Consider the following 22,289-nt stretch of genomic DNA (forward strand, 5'->3'; position numbering starts at 1 on the left):
TACTACTTTTGTGTAGTTCATCACCCGTGATTGGCATCATAAGCTAAAGGAATAAAGACAAGAACCCTAGAGGACAACTCATTAGAGCAAATATCCACCTAAACTAAAGGAAAAAATTAGACAGTGAAAAGAATTCTTCACAATTTATGTAAATTTTAGAACAAAATTAAATTATTTTACACTAAAATTAATGATTACTTAGCTAACGGATAGAAAAGGAAACTGTAAGGACAGCAAACTGTTTTTTTCGGTTGGAGGAACCTTTTCAGAATGTAAAAATGTTTTGGAATTGAGCTTGCAGAAGGACAATATAATAATAAAAACCCATATTGAATTAAATCAATAAGATAGGAATTCAGTAAACTGAAACAAATTAAATAAAACTCCTGCAAAAGCAATATAACCTAGACCCATCACCAGACCTGCATTGTCATGTCATGCAGTTTACTGTGCACTTAGATGGTGGTTTTCTGGTCCTGAAGGAAGGAAAAGCTTTGTTTGGATACAGGTTCTTTCAGAGTCACTGCATTATTCATTTGCTCTGTGTACTCACTGCCTGAATACATTGCACAATAATATCTGATTTAAGCTTTACAGTTCAGAGGGGGAACCTTCAATGCAATTCAGAAAGGTTTTTTTTACTCTTTGAGGACAGTCTTTGCTTCTTGCAGAAAGAACATTGTAGTGTTTGATCATTATACTGTCAAATCAAATTACTTTCAACTTCATCCAAAACCAGGAAAATGTAACTTTGTTATTTAACCATTCTTCTGCTGAGTAATCAAACCTCACAATGCATTCAAGTAAGGAAAATAACAAAACAAAAATACATCCTTGTGAGGTACTTGTAACTTAATTTTCCTAAATAAAGTGACGATGAGGATCTTGGGCCTAACAAATAGTCCAGGTAAAAGAGTTACTAAAACTTTTCCACACAGCAGGCCAAACTTCCCAGGCATGCATGCTTTAGGAAGATTTTATTTCCAAGAATGTAATCTGTTTGTTTGTAATCTGCTTTGTTTTGGTTTTTATTTTTTTTTTCTTCCCCTCAGAGAGACTTCTTATCCCTTGAGCTTGTTGATGGCAAAGTGAGGGTGACTGTTGATCTTGGTTCAGGACCCCTTGCTCTTACAACAGAAAATCGCTACAACAACGGAACGTGGTATAAAATCTCATTCAATCGGAATAAGAAGCAAGGTAGGCTACAGACTGAGAAGTCCAGGTGTTTGCACATTTACAAATACAAATATCTAAGATAGCTGCAGGGAACATCACTGCAACCAAATCTGATCACTTCCAATGCAGTGTCTTATGAGTAACACCTATGGTACTTCTAGAAACACTACAGTGTAAATCGTGTGTTTGGTTTAACACATCTCACAAAGAGCAGGTAGTGTAGAAACTTCTGCACAAAACCATACCAACAGTCTTTAAAGACTGAAAGATTTTTGTATGAGTCTATAGATGAGGGATCATATTTTCTCTTCTGCATTTTAGTATTACTTATTTTTGTGGGAGCCTGTGTTTCGGCAATAACAAATATGTGCTAATAGTTATAACATATTTTTCATATGTATCTATTTTCTGTAGACTTCTCCAGATTTGGTTTTGGCAGAGAGGAATGAATGAGATTAACAGAATAGCTGGAAGTACAGAAATTGCTCATTCTAAAAATAAGAAGATTGTCCATACCTGTCCAAGTCAATGAATACATTTTCCTTTATTACAGACGAGATTGCCAGAAGGGAAGAATGTGTATTCATGTCCTTCTCCAGGTCTTGACTCTCTTTTCTTTGCAGGAATTTTGACAGTCATGGATGCATATAACCTTAATTATAAAGAAACCAAGCAAGGAGAATCTCCTGGGGTTGCTTCAGACCTGAACCGCTCTGATAAGGACCCAATCTTCATTGGTGGGCTGCCAAGATCAAGGGTTCTGAGGTAAAGTGTCTCACTTTTGCACCTTTGCTAAGACTCTCGTAAGGTGAGGGGAAAACTTTTACACACTCTTATCTCCTCTGAAATTAGAGAAAAACTGAATTCTGAAGTTTAGTTTATGGCCATGTATACTACATCTGTCCTTTGACTTCAAGCTCTGATATGTTGCTTTCCACTATTAGGTCTGATGCTGTAGTTCAGATTACAAATAATTTTGTTTTCTTCCTCCAAGGGTGATTTCTACCACAGCAGCTGCCACAGCAGCACCCCCTGCTCTTTGGGGCAAGCATCCAGCACTGCTGTCTGCAGTGATGCTCCTTTGATCTCTACCTGTGTGAGCCTTGTGTTTTCCAGATGGCATTTATGGGCAAAACTACACTTAAGGATAAAAGCTGTACTTCAGAATTCCTGTAATTCAGTAACTTGGAACAGAGGAAAACCAACTGTGAACAGATCAACAGAAAACATTGCAAATACATATTTTATAGCATGTCTCTAGTTTTATGGGAGTTTTTTGTATTTCACGTCTGTACTGAACTTGCAAAGTCACATTTCTTCCACTGGCTTCACTGTGAAAGGATAAATATGGCAAGAGAAAATCTAATTAAACTTTCTGCATGCTCTTGACAATAACGTAAATTCGAGTACATTATTGGTCTCTGCACAGTTATTACAGAGTGCAGACTTGTTAATCTTAGCTGACATTCCAGCCTTTAAGGGATTATGGCAGGATAGCCTTAGATTTCTCAGCCTTAAACCGGGAACCAAATCAGGAATCCTCCAGACTTGAAAACTGAAAAACTGCACAGTAGACAGCTACAGTTACCCTTTTACACTATCCATTTTCTTTCAGCAGAGGATTCACCTTAAAATTTAGGGAAATTACCTGACCTTACAACACAGCATTACACACTTGTATGTTTTAATTTGGGCACAACATTATTTTGACTCTTTTTAATTATCTGAGAGTAAAACTTAAACTCTTTTCACTTACACCAGACTGACTGCATCCTTTAAAACAGATCTCTCTTTTCTTATTGAAGAGAAATTAATCTTTTCTCCCAGGAGATTTCAAGTACTTCTCCTTGGAAAGAAAGCCTTATTTTGTGTTTCAGGAAAGGTCTTAATAGTAGAATGTATGTGGGATGCATCAAGAATCTGGAAATATCTCGTTCCACCTTTGACTTGCTTAGAAATTCATATGGAGTAAGAAAAGGCTGTGTATTGGAGGTAGGAGACTTTAAAGTCTTATGATCTGATCTTTATTTTAATAGAATAGTGAATAGTAGTGTTTACAGTGAGTTGAAACAGATTTATCTTTAAAAACTCTAAGATAATCTAATCTATATTTGATTTTTTTCTTACCTGACACTATGTATGGATAAATTCAGTAATTATTTCTGTTCTTTATAAAATAGCCTATTCATAGTGTGAGCATCATGAACAATGGATATATTGAGTTGGTACCTAAGTCCTTAAGTCCAGAGTCAGAACTGATGGCAACTTTTGCTACAAAGAACAGCAGTGGCATCATCCTTGCTGGACTCAGCAGGGGACTGGAAAAGCGACAACGAAGACAAGCACACTTGGCAAGTACAGAAAACAATGAAATTTTAGGGATTATTTTTGCCATTTTTATGTCGTAAAATCAAGTCAGGTTGCTATATATAATGTGTATCTGATGGACACTTGGGGCTTCTAGAATCCAAAGAGAAGATCTTACTATTTCCTCCTCTAAGAGAAGGAGTGTGTGGGTGTGGGTGTATAAAAAAACCTCCTGCACTTTACCGAGAGTTAGTTTGACCAGAGAAATGTTCAGCTTTTGTGTCTGCTGTCAGAGAGCTTTGCACTCTGAGAGGTACCAATGCAATTCCTACTAGTCTTTGAGTTTCATTAAAATTTTTGCAACAGGTTTGAAGGTAAATATTTCCCATGTGTGTTCTATTTAAACACTAAATGAGTGTCTTGAAAATTGAGCTACAGTTAAAAATTAATCCTCTGATTAAATCTACAGCCCTTCTTTTCCATCATGCTGATTGATGGTCATCTTGCAGTGCATGTTAATGCTGGAGATAGAGCAAGTACTAGGAAAGTAGTTCTTCAGTCTGCTAATGGAACATACAGTGATGGACAAGAACACTCTGTCATCCTAATTCGGAATAAGAGGTACACGTGACTGCAAAGAGTACTACCTGTTTAATTAATGCATGTTGTTGTCAGTTCACTGCACTCTGAGGAATTGCTTTTACTAGCTTATTAGGTGGGATAATCAAGGCTGTGTTTTTCTGCTGTCAATGCAGATGTTCTGATTTACATGGTAATTGTATACAGCATACAGCCACTGATAGAGGTGTAGCTAAAAGCTCTCAAAAATCTCTAGAACAGCTTGGGGCACTTGAGTACAAAGCATACTAAATAGTATTAGAGAAAAGATATGCAGCTATCAAAATAACTTAGATATTTGTCAAAACTTTACATTTTAAAAATCATCAAAAGAAGGGCTTCCAGTTTTAAGACAGTGAAAGGATTATCAAAGTGATGGAACCTTTCTTTATTAGAAGAGGATGTTCTTGAGGCTGATAGGAATGCTTTTCATCTGAAAATTACTTTCTAAGATGTTGTTGAATGTTTTTCCTACTTTATCTTTTTCAGGATCATAACTGTACAGGTGGATGAAAGTAAACCTGCAGAATTGAGGCTTGGTTCAGCAGCAGAAAATAGCCCCATTAATATTTCCAACTTCTATGCTGGTGGCATTCCAGCAGGAGAGGGCATCTTAGGGCTAAAATTGGCTGGCTCCTTTCATGGCTGTATCAGCAACCTTATTTTTAACAAGGAGTAAGTCAGAAGGGTAACTGCCTCATTTTGGGAAACTGTGTATAGTAATTATTAAATGTAGTTTGTGATCTCTTCCATGATACTTCTGTTTGCCTGGTTTTTAACATAAGATATGCATGATACTCATGATCTGGGTATTATAACATCCAGAAAATGGATATTACCAGTTATATTTCTAAATAGTATTAAAAATGTCTTTAATGTTTATGGAGATTCTGCACAAAGCACAGCTTTCTCTACTATAATTTCATCATCAGTGACAGACAGAATGGTTTTCCAGAAATATTGTAGATTTATATTGTTCTATGGACTGATTATTTGGTGCTTCTCAATCTGTTTGTCACAGATGCCTCTTCTTTCCTCTATCTTGACACTGCTGAAAGACCTTGTAAAAAACACTCCTTCTGCTTTGGAAATAAGCAGACATGCACCTCTTAAAATGTATTTTTTTTAAAAATGCAGGCTTTTATATTTTACCACTTCCATGAAGTATGAGCATGTGGATATGGACAGCTGCTTTCTGTCAGAGAAGCCTAAAACAGCTGTACAGCCATCAGACATTGTGATTCAACCTGAACTTCAGGCTTTACCAGTTCCCCTGAGACCTCTCACAGACACAAAAAAAGTACGTATTGCAGCAAAGCTCTGTTGCCACCTCTTTTGTCCTTTCTTTGTGGAGAATTTTCAAATTATAGGCTGCGTATATTTGCTTCCGCTGCAGTATGGAATGGTTCAACGGATGTTGATTTGAAATTATTGTTGCCTATAGAAAAACCGATGCCTTTGCAGCAGGCTGTTGGCCATTTGGAATGGAAAAGTTGTTAGGTTTATCACTCTTCAGACAGCAACAGCAACAACAAAAGAATAAAAAAGTGGAAAAAAAAGTGGAATGATAATTTCCCAACAGAAGGACTTGACTGTATTCCTGCCAAAGGGACTTGGTGCAGATTTGCATTAGCTGTGCAGTTCTGCATTCCCATTTTCTTGGTCACACACATGCAGTCTCTGCTCTGTGTCAGAGAGGAGGCACAAACCACTTGAGAGGCACAGTGTCTGAATGCAGCTTGCATGGCACCTGTTTCCTCTCACACAGTCCCTGTTCCCAAGAGAGAAGGCAGCATTACTTCTCTCCTCCTGCAGCTGCACATCTTTATAATGAAGGGTTTCCAAAGTATCCTGAAACCGTTTTCCTGTGGCAACTGAAAGCAAGATTTTATGCATAAAACTCAGGACTATAAAAAGAAATACGTTGTCCTTTTTAGAGCTAAAGTGTAGCTTTGGCTCATGCTCTGTTATTCAGCTCTCCATACCCCAAATCATAAAAAAATGTGTGTCCTCATAAAATGGGAAAATATTTCTACCAAACCTATAAGATTTTCACACTGAAATTGTATTTCCAGCATTTGTTATCAAAAAGACTGTCAATTAAGACAAAAAGAGAATTGAATATGTCTCAAACTACAAACATTTCTCAGTAGAAAAGGTCAGTGCTGTCTAGAAGACATAGCTTAATCATTAGAACCAGTTATTTTTGAATGTGAAAATAGGTTGGAATGATTATGAGTTTAGTTAATTGATGTTTTGCTGTGTACTTTGTAGTTATCTTGTGGCTTAGTTTTGCTTCCTACAAAGCTCTATGCAGGCACATTGTCATTTAACAGTTGCTGGGCAGAACCTGACATTATCCTACTTAATAAATTCCTTTCATTAACAGGTAGTTTGTGCAAAAGATGAGCTGCCTGATCATGTTCAAGGTGCTCATCAGTTTGGACTTGCCAAAGGCAGCCACTTGACCCTGCTCTTCAATCAGTCTGCTGTCAGGAAGAAGTGAGTATATCCAGAATTACACATGCACACAGTGTTATGTTGTATTGACCTGCAAGAAGTGCAGTGATGGTTTTCATGATTGATCACTGCATTGCCAGCTTTGGACATGGTCCTCACTTCAGGTTTCTGTGGGCTCCTCATGGGAGAAAATGTCATATCCCACGTTAATGATCGTGAGTTCAGTAACTCATGGTCAGAATTCTGCATTTTTTTTTCTCTTACAGAAGGTAGGGTGAGACTTGAGTCTCATTCTACCTTCTGTAAGTACTTTGATTTCTTTTTTCCACATACAGAGCTCACATTTGGTCCCTACTCCTTTGCCTGATGAGGTGACATGTCACCCTCTCCCCCCTATTTTCTGCAAGTGCACCTTCCATGTTTGAAGGTGCACTTGAAGGAGAAAAGACTACTGAGAAGAATAATTTTGTTTAGACCTAATGTGTGATAGTTCCTCTGCCTTTTTTACTTGTTTGAGAGGTTCCCAACAAAATCCCCATCACACAGCCTGCAAGTCACTTGTATTTGCTTATTTCAGCTCAGGAAGTCTCTGCAGGCATTGAGAAAAGAGTGGTTTTGCCCTCTAGCCCTTCTGTTACAGCTTCTGAGCAAAGGACATTGGAGAGGATTGATGCCATGTAGTGTGAACCTGGTGTCTCCATAATAAAGGGCTCATTCATCTCCTCTACCTTTTAGCCTCCCTCTGTTCCCAGTCTGCCCATAATAGCCCAGCAAGCCTGGCTAATAGTAATGGATGCCATAAAGTTATCCTGGAATGGGTTCCTTTCCAGGGGCAATAAGTAAGCCTGCAGTCATAAACAGTTGAGCCTGTCCCTCTTAAAGCTCATCTCACTCTTTGACAAGCACTTTTTCTGCTTCTGACAGGTACAGCACTGATTTCCATTACGAAATCCATTATAAGTCATGCTTTCTTAAAATCAACCCAAATTCTACTTTTCTGGCCTTTGTAATAATAAATCTTCTTTCATAACAATAAATTGGTTCAGGCTGTTCTCTGTGTCCAGAAAAGCTTTTCATCACTGCAGAAGACATACCTGTAAGTAACACTGAGTTTTTATTGTCTAGACTTTCCGTCCAGCTGAATCTCAGAACCTTTGCCTCCAGTGGTCTGATTTACTACATGGCTCACCAAAACCAGGTTGATTATGCAGCCCTACAGCTTTATGGGGGACAGCTCCATTTCTCATTTGATTTAGGCAAAGGAAAAGCAGTAGCTCTTCACCCTGCTGTTGTCAGTGATGGAAAATGGCATACGGTAGGTGGTTGCCAATCTTGTGCTCCATTTTCTCTTCCCTGGAGGTACTGGTATGGATTTTGCTTGCCTTTTCTGTGTAATTTCTGTGTTGCAAAAGCACACTGGTTCTAACCTAATCATGAAGTCATTCAGAAAACTTATTTGATAATTATTTCCTTTAAAATTGCCATTAATTGTACACCAAATCCATCTTCCAACTACTGTCAAGCATCTCAAACTATTTAGGAATTAAATGGTTCACCAACTGTGTAGTGACGGTCGTGAGAGAAGGATCTAATGGAGAGGTGTAAAAAAATCTGACCTTTTCCACAGAGCACTTTCAATGCATTATGCCACCAAAGACTTGCACTTCAGTGTGTGACAGAAATTTGTGGGTGCAGCATTTTCTTTTCTCCCACTTACTGCTTATTGCCTGAGCATGTCACAGCAGCTAGTGACAACAGGGAAGCACTTTGTCCTTTCCTTGGTCGAGGCAACATGAGAAAGGAGGAGATTTGAAATGAAAGGAGGACTTGTCTTAAGTAGAGCAGAGGAGAAATTATGTCTACAGCTTGGAGGTGTCACATAGCACTCAGGGCCTTCTGCACAAAGATTGTGCCAGTCTCTATTGGCCCAATTCCTCTGAGCAGCCCACCTGCTACTGGCTCTGGCTTTCTGTGTGAGAAGTGACTGTGATGTTTGCAGGAGTTTTAGAAGTAACTCTGATGATATCACTTTTCCTAAAGGTAGGCGAGGATGACAATATTCATCCTGCTAAGTTTCCCCTCCCGTATCCATATGTGAAGCCTTCACTCTAGGAAGTGGCTTCTGTGGGACAAAGTGATTGATGACACAAAGCTGCCAGCTTTCCTAGGTGCCTTGGGAATCAAAAGAGTTCTTTCTGCTTTTCATAAATAATCAGCAGAAGAAAAATCAGCAAAACTTGACATGAAGAAAGAAAATGTGAACTTCTGTCAGAGATATCACAGTTAAGCTCTGCTGCCTACTCTGAAAGGAAGAATGCTCCAGGACTTAGAGCTGCATGTTTAAAAATTACACATACTCACATAAAACTCCTACTGACACTATCCACATTTTAAGAGCTGAACAGATTCCATAGAAGACCTGACCTATCTTTACTACCCAAGACACAAAGCAGGAGCTTCAGCCTTCTTTAAAGATTAAGGCTGAGTCACACCACTTCCCAGCTGGGGGGGGGGAGTCATTGCAGTCCCTCTGCACTCTATGCAAACTAATATGCATTGCTACTGAAAGAAACATCACCTCTTTTCATTCTCTGCCCTCTGCTCATACCACCCTGCCTTACCCCTTTATCCCCTTACCAGCCCAAATGTTCATGAAACTTCATGTTGAACCTAGTCATGATTCTGATGGGGCTAAAAGTAAACAGAGAAGAATATAAATGGCTAGCTGACTCCCCTCAGCACGTGTGAGTAATTGTTTTAGGGCAGGCAGGTATAAGGACATAAGTGAACAAGATGGACCAAACTTGGAAGCTTTTTGGTCACAACAAACATAGCACTGCCTATCATAAAATGACAGCACAGGAATGTGCACTTCAGAGAGCTGAGATGGCTCAGCTGTTGGGCAGCACAATAATTGCAGGAGGCCAGCACAGAATGCCTTCCAAACTCAGTGACCTGCCCATATCCTAAGGCAATAAATCGGTGATTTAAAGAAATAATAAAACACTGGAGACCTTAGACAGGACATTATGAAATCATTGTGAACCCTTGGGAAGGCAAGAAAGCTGTTTAACTGCTCAGTTGTATTCAGAAATAGTCTCAGCCTCAGGAAGAATTTCAAGAGGTTGCCTCAGAACAGAATGTCAAAGCAATTGAACCACTAAACAATTGTCTTGCTTATTTCTATGGCAAATGATGACTAGGTAACAAATTTAGCTTACTCATTTATGACCCATGCTTTCCTTTTTTCCAGGTAAAGACAGAATATGTTAAAAGAAAAGGCACAATCATTGTGGATGGACAGGAACTGGTAGCAGTCAATGCTCTGGGAGATGGTAGCACCTTGGATGTGGAGGGGAAGCTCTATGTGGGAGGACTGCCCTTCGACTACGCACCAAAGAATCTTGGGAATGTAAGAAGGTTGTGGGGGTGCCTCTGGCATTTTGCAAGACTAGAATGATCATAGTGCAGCAAACTCATCTAAATCAGCATCCTGTCTCTGACAGGCTAAAAAGAAGTACTTAGGGAAAGAAGCAACAAAGAAAGTAATGACCCTTTACCAGATAAATCTTTCTAGCTTTCTATGGCTTAATGAGTCCAGCTGCAGCTTATATCCTTGTGTATTAGTAATAGCCCTTAACAGAACTTTTTTTTTTTCATTCTCTTTCTTTGTTAAAAATGAATAAAGAATCTAAGTTCATGTCTTTCGCAGTATAAGGCAAAAACATGACCTACAATCTCAGACATTTTGGTACCTGACTGCTATTGCATTCAAACAGAAATTAAAAATAAAATGCCTTAAATATCTCTGAAAGACTGGATTTAGTTGTCTTTAGATTAAAGCATATTTTTAACACATGCTTTTAGAGGGTAGGTTTTATCACCTTCCTCCTTATGCAGCCCATTATATCCATGAGGATTCTGGTGATATGATAATGTTTCTCATAGAATTGTAGAATGTCCTGATTTGGAAGGGATCCTCAAGGATCATCAAAGTCCGACTCCTGGCCCTGCACAGGACATCCCAAGAGTCAAACCTTGTGCCTGAGAGCATTGTCCAAATTCTTATTGAACTCTGTCAGGCTGGTGCGGTGACCACTTCCCTGAGGATCCTCTTCCAGTGCCCAGCCACCCTCTGGAGTGATTCAAATGAATATTTTTGATGAAGAGAACTTGCAAAATGTCCTACGAAAATTTTGATTACTCATTAATTTGCTAAAGCATGTTTGGAATGTTATTACTGTTGGGTGTATCCCTGGTCATAGTCAAACAAATACAATTCTCCCTGTATATTATAGACAGTGTATACTCTGCTTCTAAACTATTTGCTTTTGACTCTTAAGACATTATGTGCCTTACATAATGATATGTAATACTAGAAATTCAATTATGGAAGTATTTTAGATTCTGCTGTGTTTTGTTCAGATAATATTTTATCTACAATAAGATCAGGTGAATCCCTAAGAGAACATCACAGCAGCTTATACTAAACATTGTCTCTTATGTCTCCATATGCTTAGGTTACTCACAGTATTCCTGCCTGCATTGGTAGCATGACAATTAATGGCAAACAACTGGACAACGAGAGTCCTGTCTCTATCTTTGCTGTGAATAAATGCTATGAAACAGTGCAGGATGGTACTTTCTTTGATGGAAGTGGTTTTGCTGCTCTTGGTAAGTGTCATTAAGTGAAAACAGTGCCTTACTGAACTAATATTAATGAAAACATACTCCTTTCAGGTCTTACTGGAACTGTGTGAAATTAACTGACTCCTCACACAGTGAGTGCATGCCCTGCGTATGGATTTCTGAGTCCTTTTACTTTATTCATCCAAAAGTGGTCGTTTCTGCAAAGGGCTATCTTGCACAAATAAAAGAGATAATGGTTTTAGCACTGGGGAAGAAATGAACTACATCTTTATTAGCTAAGAATATCCATGTTCATGATGTTAAGATCTGTTAAAGAACATGAAGACAAAAGACTTGTGAAGTAACATGAAGGATTATATTTGTGCTCTTTACTGTTTCTTACAGATGAGATAGAATGGATTAAATCTGAATTAATAAAAAAAACTTATTTGGGAATTTATCTATTCCAGTAAAAAAAGTGGGAATTATGACTTTGGAAAACTTATTTTCCAGAGGTTTTGCAAGGTCATATACCAGCAGTTAACAAGTTTTTTTAGACCTTTTAATGGTAATGCACATATTTAACTCTGCACTGTGTGTTGCAAGTGTTCTGCTAGAAGCTTCTAACTTACTTTCAGTGAGAGAAGGCTACAAAGTGCGCTCTGATGTGAACATCACCCTGGAGTTCCGCACAACAGCGGCGCACGGCGTTCTGCTCGGCGTCAGCAGCGCCAAGGTGGATGCGATTGGGCTGGAAATTGTCCATGGCAAGGTAGGCTGCCCTGTGCAGGCACACTGATTTCACAGGGCTTGTCTGAAACTGTGAGGATAGAACCCCTGGAATGCATGGAATATGCACCAGTGAAGTGTGATGGAGGTAGCTTTCCACAGGAAAAAATACGGGACAGACTTTGTCTCAAGGTTTCTCATTGCCATTGTATGATAAAATGTGAGCCTAGCAGAAGTCACTGGAACTTTTTGCATTTTTAATTAGTGTAATTTATGTTACTCTGACCTCCTGTACTACATACCTTGTATTCTAGACCAAATATATATCTTTTTTATTGCTTAATACTTTTTCTGCCATAAAGCTATTCTTGTCCTTGAGAAAAATATTGCATATACAATGCACACTGTTTTGTAACCTCTCCTTCAATATTCATGAGCAATTAACTCATTCTCTACTTCTACTGGCCATTATGCTCCATAAACCTTTTAACAATCAATATACATAGTTCTCCAGTCATCTCTTGCATAAAATAATATACACTTGATTGCTCTTAAGTATTTGTTTTTGCAGAAATAGCTCATTTTTTATTCAAAGCTTCCTAGCTGGAGACAGTGTTAAATATCACTGTTTCTGTGGGACATACTTTCCCAGTTAATACTTGCATATTAATCCTTGCCGCAGACTTGTGGAAATGTCTGCTGCTTTGAAAAAGGAATACATGAAAAAAATCAATGCATTTATTGGCAATGACAAGTGCTTTCAGGGCATTCTTCTTTCTCTTCAGTTATATACAGTGATTCTTCTTTCAGATCTGAAGTCTCAGGTTCTGTGAAAAACATCTTGATTTGTATTTGTAAGAAACAATGAAATCCCTAGTGAAGTGTATCAATGGACCATTGCATAGGTGGACCTTATTGTTTTAAATTTTAAAAGAAATTTTAATAAAGATCTACTGTACCCATCAAAGTAAACATTAACCATGCATATTGCCAAACATTTAAAATGGAAATCTCTGCACCAGTGTGATTGTGCTTTTATCTAGGCAGATTAGTTCATCTATTCTTACTTTATATCTTCATTGGCATCTGGCTGTTTGTACAGGTTTTATTCCATGTCAACAATGGAGCTGGCAGAATAACAGCTTCCTACGAACCAAGAGGTACAAATGGCTTGTGTGATGGGAAATGGCACAAGCTTCAAGCAAACAAAAGCAAACATCACATTTCACTGATAATTGATGGGAATTTGGTTCACACTGATAATCCCTATGTCCAGTCAACATCTGCAGATACGAACAATCCCATTTATGTTGGAGGTTATCCTGGTGGGTACAATAATATTTCCCTTCCCTTCTGTCCCTCCTGCACTCTCACAAGAGTGACTCTTAACATGTACTCCCTTTTGGTTTGCCACGGGAATTGTGACTGTGTGCAGCTCAGCTGTTGCTTCATATTCTGCTAGTTTCTATTTTAACTTCAGAAACACCCAAGCAGAGTGGCTTTCTCCTCTGTTTTTCCCTCTCATCTTCCATTATCCCCTGGCAAGAACTATTTCTGCAAACTCTGCCAAGTTAATGCTGTGCATGGCTTATGCTTGACAAGAGCAGTGACTGTCCATGTTGGGGTGTCACAGTTCATACAAACCTGAATGGAACTTGATGCTCCTCAGGTGTTGGTTTTATCTCTCATTTCAGAGGGGGAGAATCTTAATAACCTGGATCTTTGTATTTTATTTTTTTTTAGTTTGGGGGAAATAGATTTGACATATTTCATGTTTGTTTTTCAGCTGATGTCAAGCAAAACTGCCTCACAAGCAAGAGCTCATTCCGTGGCTGTTTGAGGAACCTCATTTTGACCAAGGGCCAGCATACAGAATTGTTTGACTTCAGCAGAGCTTTTGATCTACGTGGAGTATTTCCTCATTCCTGCCCTGGGGCTGAGCACTGAACTGTAGCAAAGCCCGTCTGTATTGAGAAAGGGTTTGGTTTTTTTTGTTGTTGATCTGTTATTTTGCATTCTTATATTGTAATGAAAAGAACTGATAAGAACCTGCATCTATTTGATTTTTCTGGTTGTTTTCCAACTCAGGTCATTTATTTTTTTTAATTAGAAGCTCCATGTCTGCATTTTAACTAAATGGTTTTAAACAACAAATACCTCTACAACAATTTTAATGGCATTAATTGGGTATTTTTCTTTTGGGAATTTTTATTAATCAGTGTTTACAGTATGTTTTATTTTGATTACTTGACAGTATTTCATTTTATTGTGTGTTGGCGGTTTTGTAAAAAGGTAATAATTTTGGACCACATAATAAAACTGCAATAAACTGCATTATTTCATGTAGTTCAGTTTTCCATGTATTTTAGTTAGAAGAAAAAGGCTGAGAAGTTACAAATATGCCCACTACAGGGGGTTGGAACTAGATAATCTTTAAGGCTTCTTCCAATCCAGGCCATTATGTGACTGATTATATGAAATGTAAGTGGACCTAGTCCAGCAGAGGGAGCAGGAGACTGACTTAAGGCATAATTTTGAAGGTCTCAGATTCAGAGTTTAATGAATAGAATTTTCTTAGTTACACTTCACAGGGTAGCTCCAGCTCCTTTTCCTTGTGCCTTACTACCCAGTGCTTCTGACACTCATTATAGATACATTGGCTAGATGGATTATGCTCCTGTTTATGCTTTCATGGAATCGGCTTCAGGATAAGCTGCATCTCCACGGCACAGAGATGCCTGTGAAGTGATGTGCTGCTGAAGGAACAATTTGGGTCTTATTTGGGAAAAACTAAGTATTTTGGCAATGCAAACTACTGCATCATTCTTTGGAAAACAGTATTTCTCATGGACACTGGGAGGCAGTTTTGAGGCCAGCCTGCAGTTGTATCTTTGTCTTTTCTTACCACACCTGCCTCTGTTTCTAAAATGAGTCTTCCAGTAGTTGTTCTTGAGCCAGGTTTGGGGGATGTGTGCTCAGTCTCAATCAAATGAGGGCATCCATTCATCAACTGGCCAGATCACTGAGCAGTGACAAATTTCATACTTTAATATGCATCTGTAACAAACATAGTTCTTTGCAAGTTACTTCCATCTCCCACCTTTTTTTTTCTCTTTGAACTACCACTAGTTTTGTTTGCTCCTTCCAATTTTATTTGGCTTTTACTATGCATTTGTACAGTTTGTTCTAATGTTAGTTTTTCTCTATGCATTTTGTACTAGTTTTAAAAAATCCTGGCTGAAATGAAACACCAAAGCAGTCTGCCATTGCTTTCAATGAGGCAGGATTCCAAGCAGTGTGTTTTGTGCATTGCATAGAGGTAGTCCAAGGGAAGAGCTCCTGGAGCTAAGAGCTCCTCCACTTCAGCAAGGGTGGCAAAACGTGGTCCTCAGCACAGCTGTTCAGGTGCTGTAACTACACAGTTGCTTTTGCAAGTTTTTAAGTTGCTTTTCTGCCCCCTGCTTCTATCCAAAATACACGTGGTTAGATTTGAAGAGCTGGCTTTGTTGCATTGTTTTTATTTTTGACATGGATACAATACAGTGGACACACTGCTGTACAAATACACTTACATGTTGGCGTACTTCAACAAAACACATAACATAATGGGGATTGTAGGGAAACGTACATACAAACACTTGGCTTTGATTAGTGGCTTTGTATTATTTTCCAGAGAAGAGACACATGAATAGAAACCCATTGAAAAATAAAAATGAAACACTGTGTATTTGTATTCATTGTCTATTAACCCCAACATCTGATCTCACAAGGTTCACATTGCAAGCATAATTTAGGCAATGTGTTTTGGATAAAATTTCATCCATAGCCTGAAATATGTATTTTACTAGATTTTTTTTTTTGTCACTTCAAATCTTGCCTCATACAAAAAGAAATACTTTGTCAGCATTAATATTAAATTGATAATAGATTAAGTAGTAAATGTCTAAACCAAAACATTTTTCCTGGAAAATGCAGAGTGAGGTAGTTAATATTATACCTGGACACAGACACATTTGCACACACGCACACTTTCTAATGACATTCACTACATATACAGGTTAAAGCATTCCAGTCTGTTTTGCAACACCTGCTTTTTACAATACTCTTTCTCTGTGTGTTGATATGCAAAATGCTGTCCTTGTAGAACCATGGAGTATATAAATGCTTGAGGCATCTTTGGAATTTCAGTAAATTTCTGTTTGCTTGCTACCACTTTCTTACTAATAGCTTGCCACGTATGTTACTTTTTGTTAGGTGACAATCCTCTTGCAACTTAGTTTTGACTTCAGTTTCTGTTAGGAGAAACAAAATTCCTCATGCCTCCAACCAGCATCTTGAAATACAAGACCTAAAGTTGAGACCTCATATTTCAAAATAACATTGAGCTTGTTCCATTTGTCTGCTGCATATTAAATCAAGTTAGTGTACCAAAACAATAAAAACAACTTAATGTGGAACAGTATTTACCACTACACATGGGTCATTAGGGCCATTTGTATAAAAAGAGAATTCTGACATTCTTTTTCAGAGACAGGAGGTATTTGGCCACTCTATGTAGAATCTAGTTCATCTGCTAATATGCATGTCTTACAAAGTTATAGTTTCAGCATAAAACAAGAGCTCACAGGGTGGATTTTATGACATTGTATTTGACTTCCCTAAGTTGTGAAGTGGCAAAAGTCTTCCAAACCTCCCTTGTATGCTATACAGAATGTGAGGAGATGTATTTCAGAAATAACATTGCTGAGGTCCAGAAGATGCTGAGCAAGCTGCAGCATGAACACAGGGCTGCTCTGTCCTTTCCCTTGCACAACCCTTGAGAACACAGAGTGAAGTGAGCGGGCAAGATGGAGGAGGCCAATGTATTTGAAAGTATTGTAGGAAGTTAGCTCATTCGATATGACACTGCAAATTACTTTCTTAATGTTTAGGCTTTCTGTACAGTCTCAGAATGCCTTTTAGTTGGCTATAGATACAATGATGCTTAGCATTTATCTGACCCTCTCTATATTCAAAGCACTTTCCACATAAAAAGCCTTTGCTGAGTTTGTTCTTCCCAGATGGATGTTCATTATTCCTGATCTGCTCAGGGAATTGTTTGGCTACATCTGAGAGTAGAATTTAACTCAACTAATTCTCGTGTTGCCTTTATGTGGAAAGCACTAGTCTTGCTTTACAGCTGACATTCAAGGGCAGCACAAGCACAAAGAGCTGTCCATTGCCACAGAGGGAACTAAAGGGCATCGGGAGCAAAGCACAAGACAAAACGTTTATGCTTAGTCCTATAAACAAGCCACAGACCTACTATCTCTTGTATACTTAAAATAAATAGTTTTCAAAATAAGGAGTGTATTTTATAACAGAATTGTCCTGTTTTTTTTTTCCTGGCTGCAGCTGTATCTCCTTTAGTGTTAAGAAGAAAAAGGAAAAACAAAAGAAAACAACAAAAAAAAAAAATCAAACAAACAAGAACAACAACAAAAACCTACCAAAAAAACCCTAAAAACAAAACCCCCAAACAAGCAAAAAAACAAAACAAAACAAAAATGCGCCAAAACAACCAGAAAGTTAAAAATGTCACTGTTCTAAAGAAAATGTTGCTAATTTTTTATCATTTTTTATCAAGAAGACAAGAAAGCCCTCTGTAGATATTATTGTTGCTGGTAAAGTTACTGATTCAATGTTGATTTCTTTCACTGACCACTGACAATGAAAGTTAACTACTGGAGAACACAATAACCTTGCCATATTTTAGAGGGTCTGCTTCTGGGTCAGATCCTCATTGCACAGCTTCAGCAGAGCATCACAAGTTACAGGCCTTCTCTGCAGGACAGCAGACTTTATTCACCCCTAGTTCACCTGGAGGTTCAGAGTGCTTTTTAGTTGCTATGTAATAAACAGAGCTTCTGCCTTATCCCTGTGTCCAGATCTGGAACAAAAATCATTGCTCAGGCTGGGGGTGGTTTCATTCTGCAACAATGATGAGGACATTGCAGTGTAGTTGAAGGCATTGGTTCCCAATTATTCCCAATTATATGACACAGATGAAAAAAAATACTTGCTCTTTTACAGGGATTTGTGATTTCCTTACTCAGCAAATCTCTTTTAGTTCAGCACAGCCCAAAGTGAGATGACTGAACTCCACTTGCTCTTGTGACTAGCTCCAAATAAGACATCCTATCTGACATTCCCAATTCAGTGGCAGCCCACTATTCTCTTGTCAGCCTGTGTGTTTGCTTAGACTGCATGCCAGCTGCAATTTGCTATGTATTTGTAAAACCCCCAGCACAACTGGGCCTAGATTGGCTATGGTTTTAAATCATGTGTAAATTATTAAATCCCTTTCCTCATTGGAAGCCCTGTTTCTTCTCCATGCTGTATTATACAACACCTGAACAAAGATCTCTCTTGTTGATGCAGCTGAAGAGTATAAAAATTGCTTACATATTAAAGCTAAAATAAACAAAATAAAAAGAATTAGGTTACAAATTAGAAACTATAATGTTTAACAAAAAAAGGTGATGACTGTAAGTGGCACCATTAACACGTCTCATGGTCTGGCATTACACAGATTTAATTCTGAGAGTATCAAGTAAAAGGCAGAGCTAGGGGCAGATGCCCCTCCTCACCTAGCCTTTGTCTCCTGAAACTTGTGTGACAGGGGAAGGGAGGGGAGTGTGCTTTGTGGCATTACAATTGCACACAGCTGGGGGATCCAGACAGATGATTTTGGAAGACTGGTCGTGAGATATACAGTGGTAGGTACATTGAGCAGTAGAGCTGTCTGTAGTTCCTCCTCCTGCCTCCCTCCCCAGCATCAGGTACTCACGAGGACTGACTGAGAGACACAAGCATTGCAGTAACAAACACTGTATGGTTTACTTTCAGGAAAAAGGTTTGGTTTTCACACAGCTCTCTTGGCACTGCTGGATGTTGAGCTCCCACCTTCCATGCCTGACAGCCACCTTCCCTTCTCCGACATCTGTCATGCTTCTGTGTCATGCTGTGGTCAGTAGTGTTTCATTCATCTGATGTCACTGCATTATTTCCAAAAATTGTTCTAACACCAGGTCAGGAAACGAACACCGTACCTTGGTCTGCCCTCCTCACCTCCTGGGCCAACTGGCACAAGTGTAATCCATATGAAAGTATAACTAATGTGATATTTTTCCAATGGTTTAGAAGCTGGAATACCAAAAGTACTATGTGCTGACCATCAGTTGGACAGTACAGTAAGAAGGAATGATGTCCTGTGGATAGCATTTCGTTATGTCTCTGCAGGAGCTGCTTAAAATGACAGGCATCACTCTTGTCCATTTGGCTTTTGTCCAGTACCCTGCTGCCTTCTGCTTCAGCTGGCTTTTGGTTTTATCACCCATTCTGCCTGAGGATTTGCACGGTAGACATCTAGCATGAATGCATCTGGATCCAAACAGTGCTGACCTGAAAAGGAAATTGCCAGCCATGAATTATAAGAAGTTCTGAGCACACAGGGACAGAGCTGTGTTAAAATGTCCTTGAATGTTTCTCTGACTTGCACACAGCAAGCCTAGTTTGGAGTGTCCATCCAGCCAACATCTTACCTGGATACAGAGAGGGCCTTTGGTAAATTTGTCAGTGATTTTACTCTGTGACAGTCATGAATTCACTGCCACTTCGAGGCAGGATCTCCTGCATTACACTGAGTAATGGACAAGACATTTAGTCAAATGGTGAGTATGGCCTCTTTAGAAGCATCAACAACACTGTTAGTGTAAGTGCTACAGTATGGGGGGTTTTATTTCTTTGGATTTACTGAGCTGGAATTACAACTCTCTGACTTCCACACTATTTTTAAATGCTGAAAAAGTAGCTCTGTAAACAATGTGTTCCCATACAGTAGGATCTTGAAAAGAAATGCAGGGACTCTAACAAGGTTTTTGGAGTTGCCAATTTGCTGGTTAAAAAAAAAAAAATCCTCTGCACTCTGGCTCTTTCATTAGCTGGTGATTGGGAAGTTGTGGCTGCCTTTGCCTGAATGAGGATTTTGTGCCTCTTAGTTGAGTAATAAGGCAATAAATTCTAGAGTTAAGTTGATTTGTTGGGCTATATTGCATTTACATGGGGTAATGAAGTAATTCCACTGGTAAGGTTACTTTGCTGTGACACAAGATTATGGTAAAATTTTTGTACAGTTACTTATAAGGTCACTGGGGTCCTAATGATTTTATTCAAGTGAAAGCAATATAAATGAATTACTGCATAATCAGCGGACTAAGGTACCCTGAAGGATCGAGGACTATAAAAATTATTTTAAAGGAAGGTGCAAATTAAATGTACCAATTTTTTGGAAGACCATGGTATGAATATTTGGGATTGTTTCACAAGGCCTTTAGGATAATTTTTCTGTTTTAGCATCAGTTGGTCATTCTGTTTGGACAGGCAAAACAAATCACTAATCCAATATAGTTTTTGCTATCATCAGTAATAAAGACTGATTCCTGATTGCTGCTGAAGTAAGTCTGTGATGTTTTGTAATAACTTTACAGAACGTCTTTAGAGCTGAATCTAGAAGAAATAATCTAATCAGGTAATTCACAACTGACTCCAACAGAGCATCCAGAATTTTGGCATGAACAGAGAAAGTAGAGAGTAGGAAGAGAAAGGATTGTGTAAGATCAAATTAAAGGATGGTTTTTGACCTTTAGGCCAGAAACCTGTGGGGCAAGCCAGTTTTTGTTATTATAAGAAGTGTCACTGCATGAAACAGAAGACGACAAAAGCCCTATTGCAAGGAATTTGCAATCTAAATAAAGAACACAGATTAGTGTGAGTACAGAGCACCCATATGTGCAGGGGCTGAACTCACAATTCTGTGGGTCTTTATTTGCAGGAGGTTATGACTTATAGACAGTAAGAAAGAAAGAGGTCTTGGAAAAATGCTTGACAGCAAGCTGGAATGTGCTTGCAAGAGGAAGACTAAGAATCTCTTAACCATGGAAAAATGCTCAGTTACGAGAGTGAGAGAGGTAAAAAAAGGTCAGATGAATTTGGCAAGACTGTAAGAAGTGCTGCTGAGATCCAGCCACCGGGTTCATCCTTTCCTGTGGGGTACCCCTCCTGTCACTCTGGAGCTGGAATAAATGATGACATTGATTCTAACAGCTTTTGGGTCAGGCTCCTTTCCTCCAAATGGACTGGAGGGTAGGAGAGACCCAGCTGTGTCAAAACAGTGCTGCCCTGAGGTATTTTAAAAGGTTAAGGACATTCAGAATTAATTTACAAAATAGAGACCTACCTATATTTCCTCCAATTTCATGTAAACTTTGGATCTGGCCTCTCACGTTCTGTGATGGTCCACGGCTAGGATAGAAAAAAACCTTTCAGTTTGTCCTTCTGTTATAATCACTGCCTTATCACCCACCATCTATGATAAGCTAAAGTTTGATATTTTTTCCCTTGTGAACTGCCTTATCAAAACCAACAACTTCTACCAAATGGACCACTACAGAATAATGAACCTGCCACAGAGGTAGATCACTGCATCACAATCAACCAAATTTTCTATATTATTTATTTTATATTATTTATTCAAAGAACAGAATTATGTGGTAACATGGGAAGACTTTGTAGAAAAGACTATCAGACACAATTTACCATTTCCCATAGCTGTTAATAATTATTACCTTACAGAAATAAAAACATTCTAGACTTATGGATAGATGTAAAACAATCCCTTTGGGTTCTCTATGTGGCAAGTCTATAAAATTTATGTTTAATGTACATTTTTAGTAGTGGTGTAATGGAGGGCAGATTGGTTCTGTATAGGAGCCAATTATTAAATAAAATAAAAAGAGTAAGATAAGTGGTTAAAATTTCTTTGATTGACATAACCATAAATTAGCAATTTTAGATTAGAAAAAGAGTTATTGTAACACAATGAATCTTTGAAGAGGGAGCAAGCAATCTGTTCATTTATAGTTCTGACATTGTTGTTCAGGAAAAACAAAATGTTCTGCTTTACCCACCTGTTTTCACAGTGGAATCGAGCCAGGATGTCTTTGGCTTTTGTTTGGCTGTTGAGTTGAATTGCCATAGAGACTTTTGAATGCAGTGGAGCATAAACTCTTATCACCCCCTCGGGTATGTCAGACTGCAAGTATGGAGGGAAAGTGACAGCTCCCTAAAATCAATATTCAATAGAGTAAGTCTAAGGCAAATATTGCTCTAGCTCAATTTGGAAGTAGTTCTGCAACCTCATTTGAGGTTGCTTGCAAAACTCACTGTCCTGCACTCTCTTGGCTATTCAAAAGACATTTACAGTCATACAAATGCAAATTTGTAGATACAAATCAGATACAACACAAAGACACAAACTCTTTGGTAAGTAG

At 38.5% G+C, this 22,289-nt stretch overlaps 2 protein-coding genes across 2 annotated transcripts in view; one reads left to right on the forward strand and one right to left on the reverse strand.

Annotated features, from left to right (window-relative positions):
- Positions 1-15,420, forward strand: part of LAMA1 (laminin subunit alpha 1) — a 101,168-nt gene extending 85,748 nt beyond the window's left edge. The window contains exons 50-63 of the mRNA XM_039706272.1: positions 1,053-1,197; positions 1,800-1,941; positions 3,054-3,168; positions 3,357-3,527; positions 3,953-4,104; positions 4,591-4,776; positions 5,239-5,401; positions 6,491-6,603; positions 7,687-7,876; positions 9,815-9,973; positions 11,082-11,235; positions 11,829-11,962; positions 13,022-13,244; positions 13,706-15,420. Coding sequence (XP_039562206.1) covers positions 1,053-1,197; positions 1,800-1,941; positions 3,054-3,168; positions 3,357-3,527; positions 3,953-4,104; positions 4,591-4,776; positions 5,239-5,401; positions 6,491-6,603; positions 7,687-7,876; positions 9,815-9,973; positions 11,082-11,235; positions 11,829-11,962; positions 13,022-13,244; positions 13,706-13,866 — 2,208 coding nt within the window. The 3' untranslated portion in view covers positions 13,867-15,420. The remainder of the gene's footprint in view (positions 1-1,052; positions 1,198-1,799; positions 1,942-3,053; positions 3,169-3,356; positions 3,528-3,952; positions 4,105-4,590; positions 4,777-5,238; positions 5,402-6,490; positions 6,604-7,686; positions 7,877-9,814; positions 9,974-11,081; positions 11,236-11,828; positions 11,963-13,021; positions 13,245-13,705) is intronic.
- Positions 15,421-15,767: 347 nt separating this feature from the next.
- The window catches only part of ARHGAP28 (Rho GTPase activating protein 28), a 78,604-nt gene continuing 72,082 nt past the window's right edge, over positions 15,768-22,289 (reverse strand). Inside the window, exons 13-15 of the mRNA XM_039706273.1 lie at positions 21,927-22,081; positions 21,197-21,261; positions 15,768-19,362 (exon numbers count right to left, since the gene is read on the reverse strand). Coding sequence (XP_039562207.1) covers positions 19,271-19,362; positions 21,197-21,261; positions 21,927-22,081 — 312 coding nt within the window. The 3' untranslated portion in view covers positions 15,768-19,270. The remainder of the gene's footprint in view (positions 19,363-21,196; positions 21,262-21,926; positions 22,082-22,289) is intronic.

Source organism: Passer montanus, unplaced genomic scaffold, assembly GCF_014805655.1.
Source record: "Passer montanus isolate IOZ18808 unplaced genomic scaffold, ASM1480565v1 scaffold19, whole genome shotgun sequence".
NCBI classification, from domain to species: domain Eukaryota; kingdom Metazoa; phylum Chordata; class Aves; order Passeriformes; family Passeridae; genus Passer; species Passer montanus.